At 42.2% G+C, this 26,290-nt stretch overlaps 1 protein-coding gene and 1 long non-coding RNA gene across 2 annotated transcripts in view; one reads left to right on the top strand and one right to left on the bottom strand.

Moving 5' to 3' along the window:
* GPC3 (glypican 3) overlaps nucleotides 1-16,571 on the bottom strand; it is a 451,564-nt gene extending 434,993 nt beyond the window's left edge. The window contains exon 1 of the mRNA XM_015105024.4: nucleotides 16,252-16,571. Coding sequence (XP_014960510.2) covers nucleotides 16,252-16,426 — 175 coding nt within the window. The 5' untranslated portion in view covers nucleotides 16,427-16,571. The remainder of the gene's footprint in view (nucleotides 1-16,251) is intronic.
* Nucleotides 16,572-16,672: 101 nt separating this feature from the next.
* LOC121818141 (uncharacterized) lies at nucleotides 16,673-26,028 on the top strand. Its single transcript, XR_006058219.2, has 3 exons — nucleotides 16,673-17,045; nucleotides 17,837-17,966; nucleotides 25,679-26,028. It is a non-coding gene; the product is annotated as an uncharacterized LOC121818141 (long non-coding RNA).
* The last annotated feature ends 262 nt before the right edge of the window (nucleotides 26,029-26,290 follow it).

The following is a 26,290-nucleotide window of genomic DNA, read 5'->3' as shown; positions in this document are numbered from 1 at the left end:
TTATTACCCAACGGATGCCGGAGGAGATTACTAGATTTTTAAGGTCTTTGCTATCAAGAGAGCAACCTGCATGCCTGAAATAATTAAGAAGAAACTCAATTATCTAGTAAACTGAAATTTCAAACCACCCTGCTTACCTAAATGAGAAAAGCTGCTTAGACTAAAGCGTCATTACTTCTATTTAGACAAGCCTTAGCAAAGATATACAAGGAGCTAAAGAATGGGACCCCACATTCTTCCCTAAGCCACAACAATGCCTGTTTATGTAAATAGGATTTTCAATAACGGAACGGAATCTGAAAAAAAATGTTTTCATTATTGTCTCCGAAAAAATGCAAATGCGGAAGATGAAAGTCAAGGGGCTTTCACTATGATGGGCACTGAATCCCCTAAAATATTTCTCCTATGCGAGTCTGAGCCTGGATTCCAAGTGGATCTAAGAAACAAGCCATGACTCTTTTCTCCTTAAAAAGGTCTGAGTACAATGTGAAGAATCACAAAGGTTTCTCTGACTCTGTGGCAAGTTGACTGTGTATTTATTCAAAAACTCCATTTCAAAAAGGAAGAAAAGTAGTAGTAAAGATCTATTTACCTTTATCTGGCAGCCCCTTCCAAAATCGGGGTCAAAATATAAATACCCTTGCCTCCATCATCATCACCATCTGACAATCAAACACTCCTGCCGCATGACCATAACAACTTCCAGGCACAAACTAAAAGCTCATTAAAGACTATATGAAGGCTATTTATAGAAGAACTAAACAAAGAAGGAAAGGACTACTAGCAAAATTAATTAGACTGTTCATGCTTTTGACAACTATTAACTATTTGTTTGAACTCAAGTGTCCAGCTCCTTTACTGACAGGTATTGATGACTATAACGATGCCATATATCCAGAGTTTTTAACTGACCCTGTGGTTTTTTTGGTTCAAGAACTCAGGTTTTGACCTGTACTCTGTATATCAGCCTTCCTGTTGCTGTTTAGGCAGCTGATAAGAGGCAGAAATCCTTCTTGCTCATTAGGCCATTAGCTGCTGTTAAGCAAAGGGCTCAGGGAGGGGGGTGTTCAGTGGCCCAGAGGAATGTGTCAAACTCCACATATAAAGCCAGCCCCGATTTGGGGTTAAGAATTTAACCTTAAAAGGTTGACAAGTCATAAATTTGCCTGAGGTTCATATATATGTGTGACTTTCACAGTTTATATTTCCTTGCCAGGACTCAAAGTCAAAACATGCCCCTGATTAATGAATGGTACTAATTGTTATTCCGGACTTGAGAGCATTAGTCTTTATCCAAAATATTTTCTTAAAAAACATACAATCTCATGCTTAAAACTCTTCTGGCTTAGGGGAGTTTGGGTAACTGGTCAGGAAAAAAAAAAATAGGAAGAGGAGCCTAATGTTATCTGTTACTCGGTGCTACCATTTTGGTAGTCAAGACTGAGTGAAAAGCTTCCATTTCACTGTGTCCATCAAGCAAAGTGCAAAGGAATGTCTTCCAAATCTAAACATGTGAGATAAAGCAACCATCTGTGAGTCCACACAAAAACTGAGCTGGGGCCTGGTGTGGTGAGGAGGTTGGGGGGAGGGCGAAAGTATCTTTAAGCACATTTTGTCTAACTTATCTTGTTAAATATTTATACATAACTGCATAACCTAACAACCTTGGCCAGGCTTGGAAGAGATAATAGATATAGGACAAACCCAAGATCCCCAAAGTGTAAACACACAGAAAAAAAATACCACAGAATACTCCAATTGGAATACACTCTGTAACCTGCAGTCAAATTTGAAACTAGGCCACTAAAATCCTACAAATGAAACAATGTCCTGAAATGTGATCCCTTCATCATGGAAAAGCAGACTACAGTTTGGTTAGCCTACAAGGTAGGTGGCAGTTCTACCCCATGGCTCCCTTAACCCGAGAAAAAGGAAAGGCATTCCGTGTAAGAACAGAGATGCAATTTGCATTCATTGAGAATTATGACAAAGTAAGAGTGAATGTAAACTATGTTGCAACGATCAGAGGTATTCAAGTCAGATATATTTAGCCTTGTTCTATCTGTACAAGAAGCCTCTTTACTACTCAGAGTTCTTAGAAAGTGGAGTGTAAATTCATCAGTGCACAGTTTAGACCTCTTCATTTCCAAACTAAGGAAGTGAATTTCACAATAGCCCAAGAGAAGTAACCAGGTGCCCCAACCCAATATGTGGGCAGAAATGCGAAGCCTGTTTTCTCTCCAGATTCACTGAGGGCAAGCGGATGTGGAGGAGGTGGAGGAAGACAGGGGGAAAGAGGAAGAAAAAGGAAATCAGAAGCAATAGGAAAAGGAAACGCCACTTTAAATATAGTGAGGAAAATACAAAGCATTCCACTCATCTTTTTAAGAGAACAAGAAACACAAAACCATTCAATAAATATAGCAAACCATAAAACACCTTCTGTTCTAAACTATCACCACTTGAAAGAGCGTGCGGGTGGGAAAGAGGAAGGCGAAAAAGGAAGACAAGCACACACAGCACTCCCTCTTGCCCTTACTGTGGGTGTCACAGGAACTTGGGCTACTTACCACTCCTCCATGGAATGCTCCCGAGCTTGGGGGAATTTGTGAGTTGGTAAAACATCATGCGGCCACCAAGACCTCACTTGAAAATAAAACTGAATATTGTTGAGGGGTGGGGGAAGACTCTGAATAACAATAAATGTTGATTCCAACATCACCTTCAGGCATTGTGAATGAGGCAACCTCACTTTCTCAAAGAACAAAACGGCAATCTGACAGCTTTTGAAGGCCAAAAGAACCTTCAGGCGACGTTATTAAATTGACCCACAGCACTGAAGTTTCAAAGGCAAGAAATGACTTGGGTTTTAGAAATTAACACTTGTATAAAACCTTCAGAATTCCGTGGGGGAAAATAAACCTTATTTCAGAAATAGACTTTGAAGTTTGAAAACAAAGCAGAAAATCTGTTTGTGAAAACAGAAGGGACTATTTGAAACACTGAGCACAGTTCCCCTGTGGCTCTCTGAAACTCCTCACAGGCTCCACTCTGACTTCTGGAGATGGTCAGAGAAGACACACCACAGAATGCAGCAAAAGAGAACGTGGGGGCCATTACTTCCCTAGGGCATGCACATGCTCAGTTGTCTGACTCTGCAACCCCCATGGACTGCAGCCCACCAGGCTCCTCTGTCCTGGGGATTTCTCAGGCAAGAGTACTGGAGTGGGTTGCTATTTCCTCCTCCAGGGCATTTTCCTGACCCAGCGATGGGACCTGTGTCTCCTGCATTGGCAGGCGGATTCTTTACCACCACGCCACCTGGGAAGCTCTAGATTCTCCAGGCAAGAAGACTGGTGTGGGTTGCCATTCCCTTCTCCAGAGGATCTTCCCGACCCAGGGGTCGAACCCGGGTCTCCTGCATTGCAAGCAGATTCTTATGAACTACAGGGAAGTTCCTAGTTCCCTAGAGTAAGAGCAAAATAATCACAAGAGATACTGCCTCTGGCCATGTTAAATTAAGCCAAGGCCTAGACTATAGGGGAGCAAAGACTATTTTCCAAACTAGTCGTAGTTATTAGCAAATGAGCAAAGATCCCTTAGGCTCTCTCTAGCCTACCCCGTCTCACTTTCTTATACCCCTACATCCTCTCCCCCTCCTCCCACCCTCCTTCCACCCACACCCCATGCATCAGTGAATAGACAGCTGAAGCAGAGCACAAACTTGAGAAGTCAAAAGAACAATGATCTATTATATGCAAGACCCTCTCTTAAGTGCTCCAATGTTCTTACCCTCAAGGAGTTTATATATGCATATAAGTAACCTGGGGGAATCCTGTTTAAAAAAATAGAAATTCGGATTCAGTAGGTCTGGGGTGGCACCTGAGATTCTGCTTTTTTCTTTCTGTTTTGAAACCCAGATTCTACATTTTCTTACAAGCTCCCAGATGCTGCTGATGCTGCTGATGCTGCTGGTCCAAGGGCCACACTTTAATGAGCAAGGCTCTAATAAGAAACAAGTATATAAATAATTACAAGAGCAAAGAAGAACCAAGGCCATAGAAGTTCAATGATCACAGGGTTCAAAGGGACAATCACATTTAGTCTTGGGGAATCAAAGTGATTCATGAAGAACGTGACATTTCACTGACACCTTGAAAAATGGGTAAGATGGCCACAGGCACCAAAGAGAGGAAGATAGTCAGGTGGTCTATAAGTAAAGGCTTGAAGGCAGACAACTACAGGATCCTCTCAGTAATGAGTTAGCAGCCTGTTATGCTTAAATAGAGGGCACACATGTCAACAGGATAAGAGCGAGAGGCAAGATGGAGGCAGACTTGCAGGACTCAGCCATCTGATTTGGATGTGAGATGTATAAAAAGAGAGGTCAAAGGTGATTTCAAGGTTTCAAGTTCGGTATCATGCAGAGATGCTATCACCAGAAATAAGAATGTTGGAGAGAGGCAGGTTTGTGCAGATAGAAAAAGAAAATGATGGACTAATTTTTTACTGTGTTGAAAGTGAAGCACTGGCAGGACTTCTGGATGGAGATATCCAACAGGCAACTGGGAAATACTGAACTGGACAGCAAGGAATAGGTCAGGTTGGAAAGAGACGGGGGAGTCATTCAAGCGGTGAAGATAATGAAGTCATGGGAATGGTTGTGGGAATGAACAAAGAGAACAGAAAGGGCAAAGGACAAACCCGACTGGAACACTTGTGTCTAATGAAGGGTGGGAGGAAGAGCATAAACAAGCAAAGGCAGAATCAGTTTTACAGTTAGGAAGGAAAGCCAGAGTGTACAGTATCACAAAAGTCAAAGGAGGGTGGGAATTTAGGACAAAAACTTTATATCCATCCAGACCATATTCTTTCCTCTCATAATACAGTGTGAATACTAGAAAGAGCATGAGCTATGGACTGAGACTAATCTGGATGTAAATCCTGGCTCCACTACTTAAACAACCTTGGGGAAAGGAAACTTTTCCAGGCCTCAATTTCTTCATCTGTAAAATGGAGATGACATCACCTACCTTTTAACTTTGCTGTGTAGATTGCATGAGAGATTAAACATAAAACAAGTGACATCCAGTAGGCACTCAGTGAATTGTAGTCTCCATGCTCTTGTGCCCTTTCAAACTAGTCCATCAAACAAAGTAGACTCAAAAAAGCTACTGAAGAACAAGGAGTTTCAAGCTTATGTTGAATGAAAATGGTAACCTCAGCAACAGAGAAATTAAAGAAACCATTTTGCTAGAGAAACAGAAAAGTATACAACCCTTTCCCCCACCACCAACCAAAAAAATTCCCATCTCCATAGACACTTGGGAGGGAGGTTCAGGAGGGAAGGGAAATACGTATGTTTGTGGCTGATTCATGTTGTTATATGGCAGAAGCCAACACAATATTGTGAAGCAATTATCCTCCAATTAAAAATAAACAAATAAAAAAGGAAAAGACCAGCCCAATTACATAAGTATTCCTAGTATTTGCCTGGAACCACATGTTTCAAAGACTCGTCAGCAGGGCCCAGTATAAAATGGAATCGAGACCAGAGCTCCAAAGCTACACACAGTTAGAGCTTTCTTTCTCTCCAAAGCAGGAGAGCCAGAGGGACCTCCATGTTGGAACCAAGCAGATCTGTGGAACTCAGAAACTGCAGACACTTTATGAGTGGCTGAATTGTTTGCACATAAGATATATAAAAACAAGGCTTTACCAACATAAATGTAAGGTATGACTGTGAAAGACCACCCATCGCTAAGAGTTAACAACTTTCAAACAGTTTAAATGACACACATAATTATTAATTATTGCTACCAAAAATAATAGAAGTCTGATCCGTTGCTTCTAATGTATTTTTCTACATAGAAGTCTGTGTGTGTGTATGTTGGAGGACATTATCTTTTTTGCAGAGTCTTGCACTATGACAACATATACTCATACTTTTAATCAGAGTTCTTAAAGTCTTTGGCTGTTTTTTTTTTTTTCTCCCCTGAAAAATCACCAGATGTTGGCAAAACACACTTTAAGACATGTCACATGCAAAAGCCTGGAAAATATCATCCACACCCATGAGTTCCAACTTGAGCCTATATGCTAATGATTCGCAATCCTGCTTCTCTGGTACTCCAGAAGAGTATATACACTCTTTCCCCGTGATCTCATCTATCTATCCCCAGTTTTAAGTTACCATCTACATGCTGATAATGTCCAAATAGATACCTCCAGCCCTGACTGCTCTCTCTTCTATGATCCAAAACACAAGCTCAACTATCTACCAGGCATTTCTGCCCCAATGATCAAAGGACCCCTCAGACTCAACCTGTTTAAAATCAAACTCATTATTTTACCCCTCAAAAACACGTTCCTCCTATGTTTGACTCATTCATTTAGCAAATATTTACTGAGCACCTATTATCTGCTGTGGCCCACCACCCAGCAAAACTAGAAGTTGTAGACTCTCCCTTCTATCCTCATAACCAGTCAACAAGTCATGTCTATTCTACTTCCTCTATTCTCTCAACTTGATCTTTTTTTCTCCTACTCACTGCCCTGCCTTTTCACCTGCATTATTAAAACTCTCTGCCACCACTCACTCTCCAGTTATCTCCATACTGAATAGTGTTTCCTCTTCTTAAAATGCTTTCATGGCTCCTCATCATCCTTGGATATAGTTCATCAAAATTCCTTAGCATTTCCTACCTACTTCTCTTGTTCATCTTTCCTCTACTTTTCCCACATCTGCACGCCAAACAATCCAAACTAGTCCAATACAACAAATGTCTCATTTTGTCTACTAACTCTGTACCTTTGCATATACTTTTACAGGACAGCCCACTTAGGGCAACTGGTTACCCTCTTCCATAATTCAACAGCAACCAGATCCCCACAGGGCACTCAGCTCATCACACTGCCTTGACATCCACAGTCTTCCTACTGACTCCCTCCCTAAGCAGTGGTTTTATCTTATTCATCAGCTCCTAGCTCAGTACCTGGCATAGAATCAGTGCTTAATAAATGTTGGTTGAAGAATGAATGAAAAACTTGTAATATTTATTCAGAGATAGGATACAAAGTTCATTATTAATAGGTTCATTTTCTGAGAATTCCCATCTGTTTTTCAAAATAGTTAAATGTGGTTCCCCAATAAAATCACTCCATGAAACCTAACTTGAAAAGTATCTCTTGGGTCATAGTCTCATTTCCAGAGAGCTCAACATGCAATCTAGCCAGCGCTAGAAGCAGTTCTCCAAAATGAGCCAAATTCATAGTATGGGTTAACCATCACAACTTGAACAAGGATTATATCTCTGTACTTAGAGAAATAATGGAACTCAATAAATGAGCAGTAGCTCTATCAGTGACAATTAGATCTGCAACACTTTGGGGTGAATCCAACTGAAAATGGTTAACTCAGGCACTGAAAAGCTGTATCCTCTTAGTTCTTCCTAGTGTAGGTTAGGCTTATTTTCTGGATTATTAAGGGTGGATAGTTATAGGGATATTTTACATGTGTGTATGTACAAGTATACACATATGTATGGGGGCTGTTGGAACCAAGCAGATCTGTGGAACTCAGAAACTGCAGACACTTTATGAGTGGTTGCATTGTTTGTACATAAGATATAAAAGCAAAGCTTTCATGACACAAATGTAAGGTATGATTGTGAAAGACCACCCACCGCAAAGAGTAGCAACTCACAACTTTCAAACAGTTTAAATAACACATAATATGAATTGTTGCTATCAAAATAACAGAAACATATATTTATACATATATAATCTATTAATATATACATAAAACATATACAAATACCACATTCAGATAAAGCTGCAGCTAAAATCTCTCTACTTGTCAAACTTCAGTTTTTAAAGACGGGCAACAAGGATCCCAGGGTCACAAAGAATAGAAAAATATGCTTCAACTTCACCACCCCCCTTCCTCAGTCTCTGCTACAAATCAATTTAGAAAATGATGCATTCAGAGAATCAGTGTTTCTCTAGGTACATAGCATCCTGAGGGTGTCCTGGGTGGTGTTAGTGGTAAAGAACCCACCTGCCAATGGAGGAGACTTAAGAGACTTGGGTTCAATCCCTAGATCAGGAAGATCCCCTGGAGGAGGGCATGGCAGCCCACTCCAGAATTCTTGCCTGGAGAATCCCATGGACAGGGGAGCCGGGTGTGCTACTGTCCATGGGGTCACACAGAGTCAGACACGGCTGAGAGACTTAGCACACATGGCATCCTGGGATGTCATTTGACAGTGATAAAGTCCTCCAAACTAGGTCTTTATGTGTTTATTCTTACATTCTTTTCAACTTTTAATAATAACTCTGTACAAGGCACTCCACTCACCACTCTAGAGGATACTGTGACAATCAAACATGACTCCTACATTCAATGAGCACAGGGTCTGTCAGAGACTATGAATTAACAATGAACTTCAAAATCATGGATACTAAGTAAGAAGTACAAATAAGGTAATTCTGGGAGCCGAATGTAATTAGGGCATACCTCTGTATTGTCTCTGCACACATGTTAATTTCCATGTTCAAATGTTTCCCCATCCCTTTTAGTCTGTTATGTGTGAGTCAACTTTCTGATACATACCAGAGGGAGGGCTTTTTACCTACTCCCCGTATCTGTCACCCTAACTTCTCCTGGCTTCACCATGTTTCCCTCAGCTTCAATCATCCAAACCAAAATTTGACAAAGAGCAATGGAGAATCCCAATATGCAGAGTTTGGGAGACAGAGAACAGAATCATAATACGGTGATGACCCAGAGAAATGTTATGGGGAGGGAGGTGGGAGGGGGGGTTCATGTTTGGGAACGCATGTACACCCGTGGTGGATTCATGTCAATGTATGGCAAAACCAATACAGTATTGTAAAGTAAAATAAAGTAAAAATAAAAATTAAAAAAAATTAAGTAATAAAGACTGCAGCCACTTGACTAATAAAAAAAAATTTTCTATTCGTTGCTGTCCTCTTCTAGAATTGCTCTTTTATAGGAAAAAAAAAAAAGAAGGAAACTATTCAAATCTAATATTTTTAAACAATCATGATCTTTTTCTCTTTTCCCTTCTATACTACTTGGGCCTGTATCTGCAAGAACATCGCCAGCCAACTTTAAAAGGATGCCGTAATGCATACAGAAATTAAGAGGACTTTCATAAAGCCCTTTATACTACTTCAGTAAAATTCCCATGGCTGCAAATCCACTTTGAATTAGGTCCTTTTAGATGTACATTTATGAAGCTTGATGTTATAAGTAAGATACAGCAAACACTGAAGAAAAACTGATATACATTTAGCATATGTTTCTGTAACTGACACCAGTTGCATTATTTTCACACTGCATACTACAGATCGGTAAAGGGAAGTTAAATGTATGCATTTATGTACATGTAGACATATTAAATTTATTTTTAACTACTTAAAATAACCTTGTAAACAAATACAAACTACTTACCTCTTGTAAGTCTTGGCTATTCTACTTTTTCCAGGGAGTTATAGTACAGCCAAATGCATTAAACCAATGTCCTTTATCACTTACCTATAGGCAACAAATGGATTTTTGACCTGAAAAAGTAGTTCCTTTTTTAGAAATTTTAGTATATTAGTAAAAATGAATCAACTACTTAAATAATGGTTTTATGGAAATTTTATGGTTATAATACATTTATAATTCCATTTATTTATTTAGCCTACAAATTTTATTGAGTACCTGTTATTTGTACTATGCACTATGCTAGACACTGGGGATACAAAGATAAAACACAGCCCCTGTTACCCTAAGAAAATCACAATCTAGTAAGGAGATATAAATAATTATAAACACATACCTTAAAGATACCATAATCAGGATTTCTAATTTTCCAGTAATAAACTATATTCAAAAGGCAGATTCAAAAAAGCCAATTAAAATTCTAAAGTTTTGCTGAATTTATAAGAAATAAATGCATGCTTCATTGTGTAAGTTTTGAAAAATACTGAAAACTCTCAAAATTTCCACTTCTGAGAAATGTACATCTTTCAACTTTCAGGTGAATGCTTGGAATCCAGTGGGTGGAGGTTTCATTTACAATTGCTTTAACTTCTCTGTCCCTTTTTACTGCCACTTTCACTTGTATTTTATCTGTCTTCCTATCAATTATTTATCAATATAAGCCTATTAAGTATACTTCAAAGAGCTTAGTAGATTTACTAATCTAACATATAAATGCAATTTCAGCTACTAGACGTAATTAACTGTTCAGAACACTAGCAACACATTTTGGTCCTAACATTGACTCCTTTTTATTCATGAGAAAAAAACACAAAATCTCAAATAAGGCTGTAATATGGAAATGCGTTCCCTGTTAATCAATCTGGATTCATTTTTATTTAAAAATGGCAAACGAGTATTTCTAATAATTAGCACTTGGATAATTAATATTCAATTGGCCTAATCTGAAGAAGAGAAGTAAATCTTTACATTGTCTGTTCAACAGGCATTCAAGTAAGACTGTAATGTTCGAGTGAGCGTTTTCCGCTCACACACAGCATTTCAAAAGGCACATTTTCTCTGCTGATAATGCTCACCTTCAGGATGCTTTGTGAATCACATTTTTACTGTCATTATGTTTCAGGAGATAAACTCCCATTACTTTATGCTCTTTCTAAAGACAGTTGGGGGCCCATGACTTGGACTCTTATTTTCTGGTACTCATTTCTTAATGGAGTGTTCGGGATCCTGTTTCAAGCCTGACAACTTGCTAAACATGGGCAGAAGGGGGGGATTTTTCAGTACACACTTTCCATTAGACCTTAGATTAACAAAAAACACCGAACCCGCTTAGAAGCTCAGCTAGGGCTGACGAGATGCTGGCTCCTGGTGTGATCTCTGGAATTGAGGCTGTGCACAAATTCTGATTCCAGGTTACAGAAACCTGTGAGGTACTTCAACAGGTCCATGCATGTGTTATAGCTCAACTCCCAAATATAGTAATGTCAACATTAGTGAGAAAGGTCTAGCTGACATTAAATCAAAGAGAGTTTGATTTAAGAGATGTCTTACAATTTATGTGCTATAATAATTGTTGATCTTTAATGATACTAAGCCAGTCATAACAATGTTGCTAATTTCAATTTGTTCTCTGAGTACTCAACCTTAATCTCAACCTTAATAAGCCCTGCCTGATGGTAAGAGTCGCCAGCTAACTGAGGTAAGCCTGAATCAGTCTCCAGTCAAAATATATGCAGCTTGAAGTTTGTCCACATACCCCAATATGTCTCATAAAAATTTGGACTTAGACTTTAAGTAAGATGACATATAGCTTAAGAAAGGATTTGAGAGTTTCATCAAAGAATACATAATGATCTAAAAATGCTATTATCTATTATTTACAAAACATGCTACGGTACTCTTAGCATTGGGCTCCACACTGCATCAAATGTGGTGCTTTCCCTTTAAGGAGCTTATAATCTAAAACATACAAATAACCATATGCAGAAAAAAAGCTAGAGATCAGAGTAAAAGGAAGCATTCACAAAAATGTACAAATTCAGCATGCCAGAACTTTTCAGTTGAGCAATATGATCCCCAGTGAAATTCTTTCCAAATGATGTATCATGTGCACAAGTTATAAGTGATTATCTTCAATTTTCTTAGAAATGAGTAATAAGATACCTCTTAAGACCCATGCTTTTGTATATGCATCAAACACTAGAGTTGGCGTGGTCCTATTGATAGCTGCCATTTAAGGAGAAAACATATTTTCTGTCTTTTCTCATAGCAGACAAATCCGGACCTCTTTTCTCCCAGGTTGGTAATAAGCAGCCTCCTTCTAGGCTACAGTGAACAGCAAACATTGCAACTCTAAAGATGGAAGCAGCAGAATGCTCAAAAATATTGCATCAAAACATTGGATACAACCTACCAGCCCATAAGAAAAAAACCGCATTGCCAAACTGACACCATCTGTGTCATCTAACATCCATAGAAATCTTCTTATGCCTGTATTTCCTAATGCTTACAAACAGAATTTGCTCCAAGAATTAAGAAAACTCTTTTTAAGATGGCGGCCCTATTAAGCGACTTCTCCCTATCTCCCACTTCATCTCTTCAGTTTTTTTTTTTTTTTTTCCCATTGACCAGGCTGGCTATTGTGACCATTTCAGCTAATTTCCTGAAGGTATTTTCTAGCCCTTTTCACCCTATTTAATCCTACAAGTTTCCTGAGAAGCCTCTTTACTCGTATGCTCCCCCACTAGACTGTGAGCGCCTTGACAAAAGAGACTATGTCTTCTTCCTCTGGGCACCCCCCAACACCTAACAAGAGAGCCTGCCAAAGAGCAGGCAATCTGAGATTCCTTTCAAGCTAAGGTGCTCCACCGATCATCAGCCATCTCCTCAATCAGATTGATGCTTCCCTCTAAGTACGTCTCGGTACCAGTCATCAGAATTAGCATAATAAATATATTCAGACCACATCTGAGCAAGTTCAACAAACTAGTCCAAGTTAGTGCATGGTTATACGACTTTTCCAAAGTTTCAACAAATCACCTGCTCACTCAAATGTCTAGTGCAATCTCAAGGGAGAGAAACCCTTCCATGCCTCACTTATTCTCTCTCCCGGCTTTAGCACCACTAACAGCTTCCAAACTAATTGGGGAGCCACAGCTGGCAACCCGGATGAGATTGCTAGTTCTCATACTTTAAAACAACAGCAACGAATACCAAACTCTCTCTTTTTTCAAGAATGTTGATTTTTATTTTTATGTTGTTTCATCTATTTTGAGAAACTCCAAGTCGATTTTGGCTCTTCAAGGCTGCCTTTTACCCATACAGGCATTTGGCCTTCTGGATTGGTTCTTGCACTTTCCAAGGCCCTCTAAGGCAAGATTCCTCAATCTTCTGGGAGTTGCAACACTACCACGGTTTGTTTTTCTCATTTCCATCCATTCCCTTCACCACCACCACCCCCCTCCAAAAGTGGTGTATGGCATTCATAAAGTGAATTACACTTGATTTTTGTTTAGAGGAATTTTTTTTTCAGACTTCTGTAACATTCCCTTGAGACAATTGGAAACATCATTGTCTGATTACTAGCTCACTTTCCTTGCCTAAAATTGTATCCATTCTTGATTGCGCCTGTGGGTAGGTTAAGCAAAACAAAATAAACATCTAGACTTATGAGCTCATTGGCTTTTTTCTGAATTTTTCTAAATTAAATAAGGGCAAAAGAGCTGCACTGAAAGTCAGTTATATGGATTTTTCTGCCAAATGCTAACTGTGTGCCTGGTTTCCATCTGTGGTGCTTTCCAAGTTACAAATCCTTTTTTTTAAAAAAAAGTGGGGTATGAAAAGATCTATGGATTTGGGGGACATGCCATTTAGAATTGCTATCCTGTGTGTTTGAACACCAAAAATAACGGGAACACGAGATTGTAGGGCTTTAGATCAGCTTTGTGGAAGTCTAGTGTAGTCCTTCGGCACCAGTGATTTATTTAGGCGGGCCGATTTCAAATGCTATTTAGTCTCATCCATATTAGCATAAGAAATGTACCTTCTCCACTCTAACCCAATTCTGCTAATGGTCGAAGTTAGCAGTCAATCCCAAATGCTCCCCCTAAGTGACACAGGACATTCTTGAGGATTTCTCCTTACTGTGACCAAATCTCATTTTATCTGGGACAAAGAAAGCTTTAATGTTAATACAGTGGAGAGGGCATACTGAACATGGCTTAAAATATAGATAGGGGAAAAAATGTCAAGCGGTCATCATGATGGTTCATAACTATCAAGTAATTTGCAGCTCTTTTTCAATTTCCAACCACTGAATGACAGCAGCAAATCACACATTTATTCATTTTGAAATTATGCACTTGCCATTGTATTTAAGTCCGCCATTATCATCTCTTCTCTGAAATACTGATGAGCTCTTTCCACACATGGACATTAGGATTTTCACCATGCTTTCTGTATCTAAAAAGACCGTATTTGCCCAACTAAAGTTTGGGACACATGGTTTTATGCCAGGGCTACTGGAAATCTGCACCGCCCCCAGAAAATCCAGGCTATATGGTAGCTGTGTGGGTATCATCCACCATATTTGAAGTTTGGCTTTGCTCCAGGGCGAGTCAGAACAGTGCCTGCTATATAGAAGGTGCTCAACAGGGCATCTGTTTGTTAAATAGAAGTGAAGTAGAGAACGCTGGGTTTATATGGTAAAGACACTCGCAACATGATTTTTCCTATAGAGTTTGGGAGATACTTGAGGAAAATGAAAAATCTCCATCACAAGTCCCTGTTCTCTACATGGAATATGGCCATCCTTAGGCCAGGAGTAAGGGAACTTGTAAGAAGGGAGCCCAGGCCAAATCTCATACACACGGTGTGTGGGCCCTCGCAATACTTTTATACAGATGCTGCAAAGAGGCAGGCAGCCAGAGATCTGGGGGAGGGCAAGGGAGGGTGAGGGCCTGTTTGAGTCTCTGTAGAGGGGGCTTGCTAAATGAGTATCTGTGCATTCCCTCTGGTCTTTTTTCCTCTTTTAAGTACAATCTTTACTCCTTGGCTTCAAATCTGCCCAGTGTGGCCCCAGCCCCAACCTTGGACCGATTCATCTTGTGGGGGCTCATCCCACGAAGACCAGTTTTTACATTATCAACAAAAGCATGTCTCTGGCCTTAGCAATCTAATTACCACGGCACTTCGAGGGGAGAGAGATTCGCCCGCTGTTTCAGCTCTGTGGAACTGATTCATAGGTTGCCCCTTACAGCTCCTGCACACGCCCACGTGGTATGTTATTAACACTTAACAGTGGAAGAGGTAGTTTTACCCTCCCGTAGAGCAAAATCCTGCAAAGCAATATTTAACGTATGTGCAAATGTATTTCAGTCACCAAAAAGGGTGACCAATTACCTTTGCAACTAAACAGCAGGCTCGCTTGGCTCTTTTCATCCACCTAAAGAAAAGGCTGAGGGCGCGCTGGCTGCCTAGGTAACCTCCCGCTAGTGAACGCTCGCCGGCAGCGCCCACAGGGCGCGCATCGCATTCACAACTTGGCCCAACCAGCAGGCCCGCCTCCCTGACTTGTTGAGAGCCACGAGCCAAGTTTTGGCGAGGGCTGCTCCCCGATCCCTCGGAAGCGCGGGACGCGCGCCTTGGTGGATGCATGGGTGGTGAAGAGACCCCGAAGGCCACAAACGTTTTACGGTTTGTGAATACAACCAGCCATTTCTTAGAGCGCACCTCTGATAAATTAACCTGTTTGAAGCTGACTCTTCTTGCCTGCATTGTCAGTGTAGCAACTTGTCCTAATTGGATTCTAAGGCAGGCTTTTAGGACTCCAACCGTGGGACAGTCAATCACACAAGGCCATTAATATTCATCTGTTGACAGCGGCAGCGCTCAGGGAAGGTTAAAATATGCCCTTACAACACGATCTGCTTGTGCTGAACAAAAGGCAAGCGTTCAGAAACTTTCCTCCACCTAAAATCATCTTCCCTTCAGGGTCCAGCCTGTAAAGAAGGCAGATGAATTTGAGAAGGGGAGGAGTTAAATCATCTTTGGACTCTTGTTCCCCCGGCCAGCAGCATGGTTTTGGAAACGATTTTGCCAGCCTAGAGAACAGACGCTGTTTTGAAGGGAAAAGGCTCAGTCCTCCTCATTTGGGGGACCCTCCTACTCAAAAGTTTCCCTCCGCGTGTCTTTACCTGTCACTGCGGATTCGGAGATCCGTCCTCAACTTTGCTTGCACTTGGGCCCGCGAGCCTCGGGAACCAAGGCTGCAGAAAGGAGGGCATGAGGGCAGGTTGGGGAAAGAATGGCTGGAGCCGCGGTCCAGCTGAGGCTGAAATTCTGGCATGTAAGTGTGAGCGAGGGTGGCAAATTCCCGAGGCACTAGCTCGGATGTGCGGCGCCAGTTCGCTGAGGCTAGGAGAACCAACTCCAGCCTTCCCGCCCTGCCCCCCTCCCCAAAAAATGGGCGCCCGCTAGAAGGCCATGCTCGCCGTTTCAACCACTCGCATCTTCGCTGACAGCCCAGCGAGCCTGGGAGATGCGGACACGGTCCACATATACCCTTCTTCTCTTCCTCGGGAGACCTGGCCGGGCTCGAGCGCGGGGACCACTCCCAGGTACTCAGCCGCTGGGCTCACGATCGCGGCCCCGCAGGGCTAGCGCGCTCGGGTTACGGCCACCATGCGCCCCTTGGCTCACAGCCCAGCGCGGGGAATGCGCGAGGGACGACTCCTCACCTGGCACCGGGGTTTCAGGCACCCATTTGAGTCCGGGCTGCAGTCTCTGGAAGAAGGAGCGGACCTGGTGACAGGTGGCGTCCGGCGGCGGCGGCGGGGGCTGCGCCTGTCCCGGGCAATCCAAGCTGAGCAGCATCGCCACCACCAAGCACGCGGTGAGCACGGTCCCTGCCATCCTGCTTCGCAGGGAGCGAGGAGAGAGTGGGAGAGTGGCAGCGGGGGCGAGAGAGGTCCCAGGACTCGGCAAGCCTGGCAGTGGCCCTAAGGAGCTGGAGACGTGCCGCTACCCAGCCGCTGCAAAAGTTTCCTCGCAGCTACCTGGGCGCTGGGCGAGGGCGGGAACTGCTTGGTGGCTCGGGGCGGGGCGGGGCTGACCGTATTGGGGCGGGGCGAGGAGGGACCGGGCGGGGCGGGGCGAGGCGAACCGCGCGGCCAGGGGGCGGTGGTGGCCGCGTGGCCAGCCTGCGGGCGCGGGGCTGCGGGAACTGCTGGGGTACCGCAGTGTTGGGATCCCGCAGGAGCCGCGCGAGAGGAGGACGCGGAGCGCGTGCGGTGGCTCCTGGCCGCCCAGCCCAGCTGCCGGCTCGCCGCCGCTCTACACAGGGCGCTCTGGCATAACTACTGCAGAGGGGCTGCAGGCTCGGGCGCGCTGATTGGCTTCCCAGCAGCCGTCCCCTATGACTGGCTCCGAGAGAAGTTCCCCAGCCTCACTCCTCCTTCCCGCCGCTCATTGGCCTACAGCCGAGTGGGCTTTTCCCTTTAGGATTTTTGCAACCTCTCCATCCTTCCTTGGGGTGCGTGGAGGTCCTGGCCTCGGTACCCCTCTCTCCCAGCCAGGTCCAGCTCATCTCTGGCCACCAGAGCCTCCCAAGAGGTCTTCCTCCTCCGCACAAAATCCACCTCTTCTTCCTGCTCTCTCAGGGGCTTCCCTCAATTCCTTTTCCCAACGCAGCTCACAAACCTACCCCACAAATAGTCACATTCAGGGCAGCTGGGGACCGCTGGCGGAGCGGGGGGTGGGGGGGGAGGGGAGTTCACACCTGCCTCATCTTTGAATACTATAACTAAAAATCTGACAGCCCATGGGGTTTAATTTATTAGAAGCACACAAAGTCAGAGAAGGCACCTGATCCCAGGATGTTAAAAGAATGTCTCCTGTAAGGTAGCCCCTGGTGACCCTTCATGAAGCAAAGCACAACTGGTGACAACAAGATAACCTGAGGCTTAAAGTCAGCCTGATTCATTAGAAAACAGTTTCACACAGCAAATTCATTGAGCCAGAGCTAGCCTGTTTGAGAGGTCTCCTACCCCAAATCCCACCTCTCTTGCTTAAATTTCATCATTTGAAATCTGGTTCTTTGAAAATCACATACCTCTTAGAGGAGAAATGCATTTAGTCATTACCCATAAGTAGGGATCTTTAACTAAGTAGGGATCTTTAACTCCCGTATTCTTTCTAGTGGCTCACACACACCTTAGCACAATGCCTGGCACATAGTAGGAACTCAGTAAGTATTTGTATAATGAAATGACAACACCTCAGTGTGAATTAGTTTATCATCTGATCCTGTTGTCTCTGATCTAGGGAGAAGCAAGTTCAGATAAAGAAAGGAAAAGGAGAGCCTCCACCCCAGGAATTCTGCAGTGAGTGCCAGGCCATGGAGGAAGAGGTTGTGTGCCAGAACTTGTGGGCTGAGAAGAGAGGCAAAGGAAAGGTAGGTGACTGAGGGGCTCATTCATTCATTTAATAACAAATATTTGAATTGCTGCTACGTGCCAGACACTGTGAGGTACAAACAATGAGATACAAAGATTAACCGTTGGTACCTGACCTCAAAGATCTACGGGTCTTGTGGGAAAGACAACCAAACAGAAAAATGTCAACCCAGCATGTGGTAAGTGCTAACATGGGGGCAAATGCAAAGTTCTAAGGGGTGAGAAGGCAAGTCACAGAAAGCTTCCCAGAAGAGGTGATATCCTAAATTCAGTCTTGAAAGACCAGTAGGAGTTGAAGTGAGAAAAGAAAATGGGGGGAGGGTGTCAGGGGAAAAGAAGCAACATGAACAAAGATTCTGACAGGAGAGAGCATGACCCAGTTGGATGATGGGAGGTGCAAGTAAGGGTCTCAGGCCGGGGAGTTAGGGAAGCTAAAGCGGCAGAGGTAAGCAAGGGTCAGATTATGAGTCCCCAAACCATGCAAAGGAGCCTGGGGAAGCACTGAAGGAACTTCTAAGCAGAGGAATGATATGATCTTGTTTGCCCTATGAAAATATCTCTACAGCAACATTGTGGGGATTGGCTTAGAGAAGAAAGCAGATTGGAAGCAAGAGGCTGTGAAAATAATCCAGACAAGAAATGATAAAGTCCTGCGGCAGAGGAGACTTGGAAGGGGAAAACACTACTGGAGATATTTAGGAGATAGAATTTAAAAAGGCACCGGGTGGATGTGGGGGTTGGGAGAGAGAGATTCAAGGACGGAAGGCTCATTCATTCTTTTTTTCAACAAATATTTGAGTGCGGCCTACGTCTCTGGCATTCTTCTCCTACTTCATAATTTTGCCTGGGGCTAGGCCTGCTCCTGCATTGAACATTTGACAAATGACATATCCACTTTAAAAGAAACACCAATTAAGAGTCATAATTTGGCTGGTGAGTTTGATATGTTCCACCTGTGGAGCCCTGTGACCAAAGGGCAGATTGGAAGGCAAGCATTGATTGAATTTCATGACCTCGCAGAGGAAGACATGACCTCCCATAAATTCATGATCTTCCAGAGCTCATGCAACTAACTACAAAGGCAACAGTTGTTTTCAACTACTGGGTATTGAGTACCTTGAACAGAGGGACTACGACTTATTTTTAATGTATACTTTTATATCTAATATACTTTATATGAACCAGGGCAGTGCTTCCCTAAATGAGGTGTGTGGATCTCTGGTGGTATGTGGACCAGTGAAGTTTGGGTTTTTTTTTTTTTTTTTAATAAATTTTTGTTGTAATGTGGATCAGAAATGTATGAACATGCATAGTAGTACATCCAACCCATGATTTCATTAAGACAAAGTTAGTAGACAATACTATGATAAATTGACTTAAATAAAACTGAGTTAGCTTTAAAATTTTTTAATAGTACTGAGAATATGAGGATTTAGCAAAACTTGTGTGGTGGTATGTGAAAGAGTAGAATTTGGACTTCGGTCATAAGCAAACTCACCCTGAGGTTTTGGCAAATATTTAAGGTTTTGGCCTTAAAGCTTCTGCTCCCCCTACAAGCAGCTACTTGAGGGCTTTAAGCCGACCTAAGGTAGGGGTTGGAGAAGGGAATGGCAACCCACTCCAGTGTTCTTGCCTGGAGGATCCCAGGGACAGGGGAGCCTGGTGGGCTGCCGTCTATGGGGTCGTACAGAGTCGGACACGACTGAAGCAACTTAGCAGCAGCAGCAAGGTAGGATTAATAAAACTTGCTAGGCTTAAGGACTGGTTGCATTTTTTTAATAAGTGACTCCCAAAGACTTTCTAACATTTCAGTTCCCAAGCTAAGACTCTGCCTCTGGGATTTCAGGCCCTGGAATAGGCACTGAAGAATAGGCTTTTGGTCAGGACAGACTGCAGGGACACTCTGGACAACTGTCCATTCTGCCAGTGTCCGGTGTGTGGAGTTTCCTGACAAAATCCCGTTCCTTTACCAAACTATTAAAGCTGTTACTTTTTCTGCTACATATTGCCAAGATGGGTGACATAAAATTAAATATGAATTTTCTTTTTACATAAACAACCATCTTACTTTGCAGGGCTCCCTTCCTCATTTTCGAAGTCAGGCCAATGACTCATCCTTACTCTTCAGATGGAAGAGACAAGGAGAAACAATCAGTCTAGAAACACAAAAGGATGTGCTGATTGAGCACCGGTGTTCACTTTCCACAATTCATGGCTCTGTGCTTTCAGGCCCAGTTGGAAGCATTTAGATAACACCACTGGGCCCCATTTTCCTCTTTGGGCCTCAGAGGAAGGCTACCTAGCACAGCAGGCCCCGAAGAACTTTTCTTCACCTTTGTTCCTAGTCTCTAGTTTGAAAGAATTCGAGAATTCCCAGCTGTAGCCGGCAGCTATTATCTTGCTGTAGCTGGGAGGAGAGTCTGGTTCTATGACTCCAAAAGCAGCATAAATCAAGGTTTCTGGGAGAGGGTTAAGAAAGGGTGTTCAACAGCTGCCGCCATGGGAGGGGCTCATATATAGCCATGCATACGGCCACACACGCACACATGGTTTGTTTTGGGCCCAGCTCCCCTTGCCACCACCCCCCTTCCAGGTGATGCTGTCCCTCCCCATTCCCCTAAGGTACACAGTATCTTCTCCCCTTCACACCACCCTCAAAACCTCCTTTCTGAGCAGAAATTTTGAAACTCATCTGCTCACAGTGTATATGGTTGATGGGATACAATGGGGCTGCCCACCCAGGGTAGGGGGTATTTTCACAGGGATCAAAGCTTTAAACCAAAGGAACAGGGCTCTAAAAACTGTGGAATTCGAGGCATTTGCTAGTGGGAAGGGAGTGTTTAAACTGAGGGGCAATGAGGCCTTTTTTGGTACACCTGAAATCACATCATGTAGACAGTTGCTTATATGTTAGACTGGTGCTGCTCACAGTCAACACCTCCCTAGCCACACCTCTGTGCTCGATGGCACACAGCCACTTTGTCTCCTTCTCTTGCAGTGTATGACTCCTTTGTGGGGCGGACGGGAGGGGAGGCGCCAGGCACACTGATCCCAATTCTCCCAAATGTATAAGCTATGATCAGAGAATGAATTATGGTCCTTTGGGAAAGAGTGTTCATTCATTCATCCCAGCCAGCAGACCAGTGCAATGTAAATGGTAACTTTGTAAGTTGAAAGACTTAAAGCCATTTTGAAAATTGCATAATAATCCTAGGCAGAATTTGGCTCCATGTGTGTGGAAAATTAATAGACCCAGCTGAGATGCCTGCATTATGAGTTGTGGATGGATAGCCTCTCCCCAGACCAGGACTATACTTTGCCCTCACTAAATCCACAAAATATCCTGAGGTTCTTGTAAGTTAGAGTTCAAGACTTTGAAAAAGACTATTGAGATTTTTATTTGTGGCATCATGTTGATTGCTGAAAATAAGAAATTATTCCATTCTGTCTTCATATGTATAAAGGATATTGATCTAGATTCCTAACATATTTCTTCATACCCCTAGTCTATTGATTTTTTTTGATTGGGCAGATAAATGTATATCTAACATTTTGTCTATTGCATAAGATAATCAGTTTTCTACTAAAATTTAAGGAGCTTGTAGTTAGGTGATTGAGAAGATGGTAGCCTTAAATGGAAAGACTGGTGACGCCTGAGGCCTGGCTTTAGGTGCCACATGGCAATTCATGAATACTTTGTTTTGCTTTGAATTATTGTGTCCCCAAAACTCAATGGTTTAGGTAATGTAATATGTTTATTTGGATGTATGCTGTGTAGAATCTATAAGTAAATTTGCTAAGTTTTTTCTGGGTCTTTTTGCTCTGGAGCCTGGGTGCCCAATAGGTCAATAGTTGACCTCTAACCATTGACCGCTCACATGTTTGCTTCTCTCAAGGCCTTTTCCCACCCCCAGAGCTCCCTGAGTTCCCAACAACATATGGGAGGGAGTCAACAGCCACCACGGGCAGCAATTCATACTTTCAGTGGCCTCGTCCATCTGACTTCCCAAGCCTCACCCACAGTACCAAGTCTAGGGGAATTTCAACAGTAGCATCCCATAAGAAAAGGCCATCACCCCACTGGTAACTCTAGTCATTGTAAAGTCTACCCATTAGAAACTGTGTTGTTCAGAGGCAGTATGGTTGGGACCTGCAGCCGAAGGAGGGGAAGAGAAGTGCTAGATGGTTCCATCCCCTACCAACCAAGCCCAGAGGCTGCTACACTTGCTGTACCAAAACCTGGGGTGACCACTGCATTTACCACATTGGGTAAATGTATGTTTACCTTTTTGTCTCTATCATGACTTTTGAGCTTTAGATGATCAGGAGTTCACATTAATATCAGAAAATAAAAATAATATTAAATAAATTGACCCTTCACTGCAAACTGTTTGAGAAGTATTATGCCAAGTATGTGCACAGTGCCTTGGCCCATGGTAGTCACTGAGCAAATGTTTTTAAATAAAGCTCTGAAATGTTTTTCTTTACAAAAATAAATTCCCACATTCCCTAATTATAGAGAATTCCTATTCACAAGGCATAAAAACTTTCCAATAATAGGTAGCCCATGTGAGGATAAATGTATAACTAAAAGATTTCTCCTACAAAAATTATCCCATAGGAACACTCTTCTTCTTTGGCTCACTCTTATTCAAATAATACTCAGAAGACAGGAAATATGGTTTGCATGAGATTTTGCCTCTCAGTAGAACTTGGTGTAAATTACAGAATGGAGGTTGATCTCCACAACCTTCATGTTTTATTATATCCATTATTTTCCCCCTAATTTATGTCATGTTTTCTGCTGTAAATGAAAGAGACGCTTGCCTGTGTACAAAAACATAGCAAACATACCAAAACAAAACAAGATGATAAGATCCAGAGGGAAGTAGGCTTCCTTGGAATGCCTTCATCTCATTCATTCTCATGTCAGAAGTACAGCAAGTCTCCCCTGCCATAAATAAATTGCATGTCATTACTCAGAAGATTTAAGCTCTGTTGGATGTCTCCAGTTCTTCCCTAACTGCTGTTAAACTTATGCTTAATACCATATGGTTTGTTAGCAGCTTTTTGTCTCATATCGTTCTGAAGTTGTTTCATGTGAGAGTACCATGTCTTCCCAAATAGATTGGAATAATCGAAGGAACAGAGGAGCAGCAGTCAAAAGCGCTGGTTTCTCATTCTTATCCTGCCTCTCTGAACACTGTGACCCTGAATATGCAACTTAACATCTCTGAATCACAGCCTCCTTAACTGTAAATTGAGGATGGCCGGCTTCATGCTCTCCCAGTTTCCTTCCACCTCTGACAGTCTGTGTGTCTAAGATTGTGAACTCCTTGAAGGAAAAATTCTTGTACTTCTGTACCCAGAATCTAGAGCAGTGCCTAGGATATAGTAGGCCCCCAGTACCTATGTATTGAATGAAAGGCTGGATGTATCTACAACAGACCCCAGAAATGGATTCATAGGAGATTCTCAAGGTATATTTGTTGATTCCTTAGCACTCTCTTTAATCAAAGTATTGTGTACAACATTTAAAATCTAATTTTTCTCCTAATGAGCAGCACAGTAATGCTTGTTGTAAGCAATATTGCAAGAGTGGAAATATAAACAGACATACTTCCTTTGTGTTTTCTTTATCTCCAAAAATCTAAATTAGAGATTTTTATAATTAAGTCATTAAAATTTTTAAATAACTGAGGCTTTGATGTTGACTCTGTAAGATTGTAAAGTACTAAAGGTAAGAGACTACGTTTACCTAAATCTCAGTATACATGGGCCTAACAAATTACTTTGTTGTTTGGAAATTATGGTAATAAACTTTTAGGGGGCTTTAGTATTATCTTTCTGAACTGTATTACATATTTCCCTGCCTTAGTAAACAAAGTATATGAAATCTAATCTAATCTATTCTTGATGTTCTGTTATATCATATTCAATTTTTATACTAGGCTATGAATCTATAGAAATGGTGAGACAGTAAGCTGAGTCTATGCTGGGTCTATGGCATGGCATGAAACTTGCTTTCTTAAAAACAATAGGACAAGAATTCCCTGTAGGAGGACTTCCCAGTGGGTAAGAATTCACCTGCCAATGCAGGGGACACAGGTTCTATCCCTGGTCTGAGAAGATCCCACATCCTGCGGGACAACTAAGCCCACGTGTAACAACTACTGAATCCCCGGTGCCTAGAGCCTGTGCTCCGCAACAAGAGAAACCCCTACAATGAGAGGCCTATGCATCACAACTAGAGAGTAGCCCCCACTCTCTGTACCTAGAGAAAGCCCACATGAAGCAACAAAGATCCAGCACAGCGAAAAACAATTAATTAATTTTGAAAAAGAATGCCCTGTAATGATTTATCCCTTCTTCTTTAACATATGATGTAGAATGTATAGATCCTTGCCCTCCGGCATTAGTCTGCTATTTACACATTGTAATACTGAGGTCAAAGGCTAAGTTAGCCCTTCCTAGGATGTTCCTCTGATTTCAGCACTAGTACCTTCAACCTCTCAGTCGATTTCAACCTACCCTCCAGTTTACTTGCTTTAACTTATGTTGCAACACAGTGATCACAAAAGTCCACACAGCGTGGTGGAGTGGGCATAGGTTATGCAGTTCAATAGTTCCAAGTCCAAATTTCAGCTCTATTACTTACTAGCTGGGGGACCTTGGACAAGCCGCCTTACCTGGTTGAGACTTCACTTACGAAATGAGGATTAAACACTTAACCTCAGTTGATGAATGGATGAATAGATAGATCCATGTGATAATACAAAGAGAACACAATGCTACTTATAGAATATAGGCAGTCAGAATACTAGTGTCCACTATAATATTCTTTGAGCTTTTCTGTATGTTAGGAAAAATTTAACCTTGCAAGGTCTTTGAGAGACTAGAGATAAAATAGGTAAAGCTTCTGGCATGTTGTAGGTATTCATATCATTCTATGAACTTTAAGGCTATTTCTTTTAAAGGCCATCAAAGCCAGGTTTGTTTGTTTATTTGTAATAAACAGAACAGTCATTATGCTCTAGGTACTGGTGATATAATGATGAGGGCAAAATTTTTGCCCTCATGTACATTTTCCAGGTTTGTTTTAACCATCAGAGTGAGCAGGCATCTTCAGTTGTCAGTTCACTGCCAGGTTTACCTCAGTGCCAGCACTGGGACTCCCAGATTATCAAGGTTTTACATGATTCGTAAGTCTGAAGGAGGCATATGCTCCGAGAGGGTCTCCTTGAACTTCACAATCTTGGCTGCTGCTCAGTCCTCCTTCAGCCTCCCTTAAAACAGGTCCATGTGGAGAGTATAAGAGCTGAGCAGTGTTCACTGATGGCCAGAGTCCATCAAGAGACCTGCCGCAGGCCCAGGAATTCTCAGACACCGATTTGCCATTCCATTTCCCAGGGCTTAACCTCTGTCGTTTGGCCTCCCCAATTACAATTACATTTCCAGACCTTTTTTGCTTTTTTTTTTTTTGGCCTTACCCTCAATTCCCAGCCTTAGTAATGGCTCGTATTTCCTGGATGTAACTACAGGAGCTCAAATTCACTTCTGAAAAAAAAGTTTTCAAACTTAAGCTTGCAGCCAGATCTACCCTAGTTTTAAACTTCACAATCATACTCACATATACTCATATCATTTCTAACTTACCATTGTACAGAAACATCATGATTTATTTTCCTTTTTTTTTTCTGCTTGATACTAGGCTATGAATTGACTCTTCTTCAGAGGAAAAAGGCCAATGATATCCTGACAACCGGAAAGAATGCCATTCTCTTGGCTGATAGTCTGCATGTGGAGGAACAACATTTCACACACAGATGGAAGGGAAAGTTCATCCTCCTCAGTATAACTGCTCCTATGGCAAAAAAAGGTCATTTAATCACATGGGAGCGGCTAGACAAGATGATAATATAAAGCAGGATTCTGTGTGCTTCTAAATCATCGGGGCTTTATCAGCTGCCCCTACACCACTCAAGGATGGGAAACCCTGAGACAGTTAAACAGAAACATCAAAGAATAAAGGATGGATGTGCCTGTTGTCCTTTTGTATATTTTCACAGATATGGCTTAGTTCTTGCCTCTAAAATGAGAAGAACAGCAGGTTACCTTTCTATGAGCAGTTGTGTTCACAACTGAATCTGAAATCCAGGGAGAAATTCACTTTCTCACTTTAGTTTTGGTGCAAACAGAACTTGTAATATTACTGATTACTTTAACACAGTCATTATATTTAGTGTCATTAATACTAAAAAAAAAAACAAAAACAAAAAACTTTAAACCTTCCAAGTTTCCTTAAACTAATCTAATATTATAA

The sequence above is a fragment of the Ovis aries genome, chromosome X (assembly GCF_016772045.2).
Source record: "Ovis aries strain OAR_USU_Benz2616 breed Rambouillet chromosome X, ARS-UI_Ramb_v3.0, whole genome shotgun sequence".
In the NCBI taxonomy this organism is placed as follows: domain Eukaryota; kingdom Metazoa; phylum Chordata; class Mammalia; order Artiodactyla; family Bovidae; genus Ovis; species Ovis aries.
This window is presented reverse-complemented; position numbering and strand designations above follow the sequence as displayed.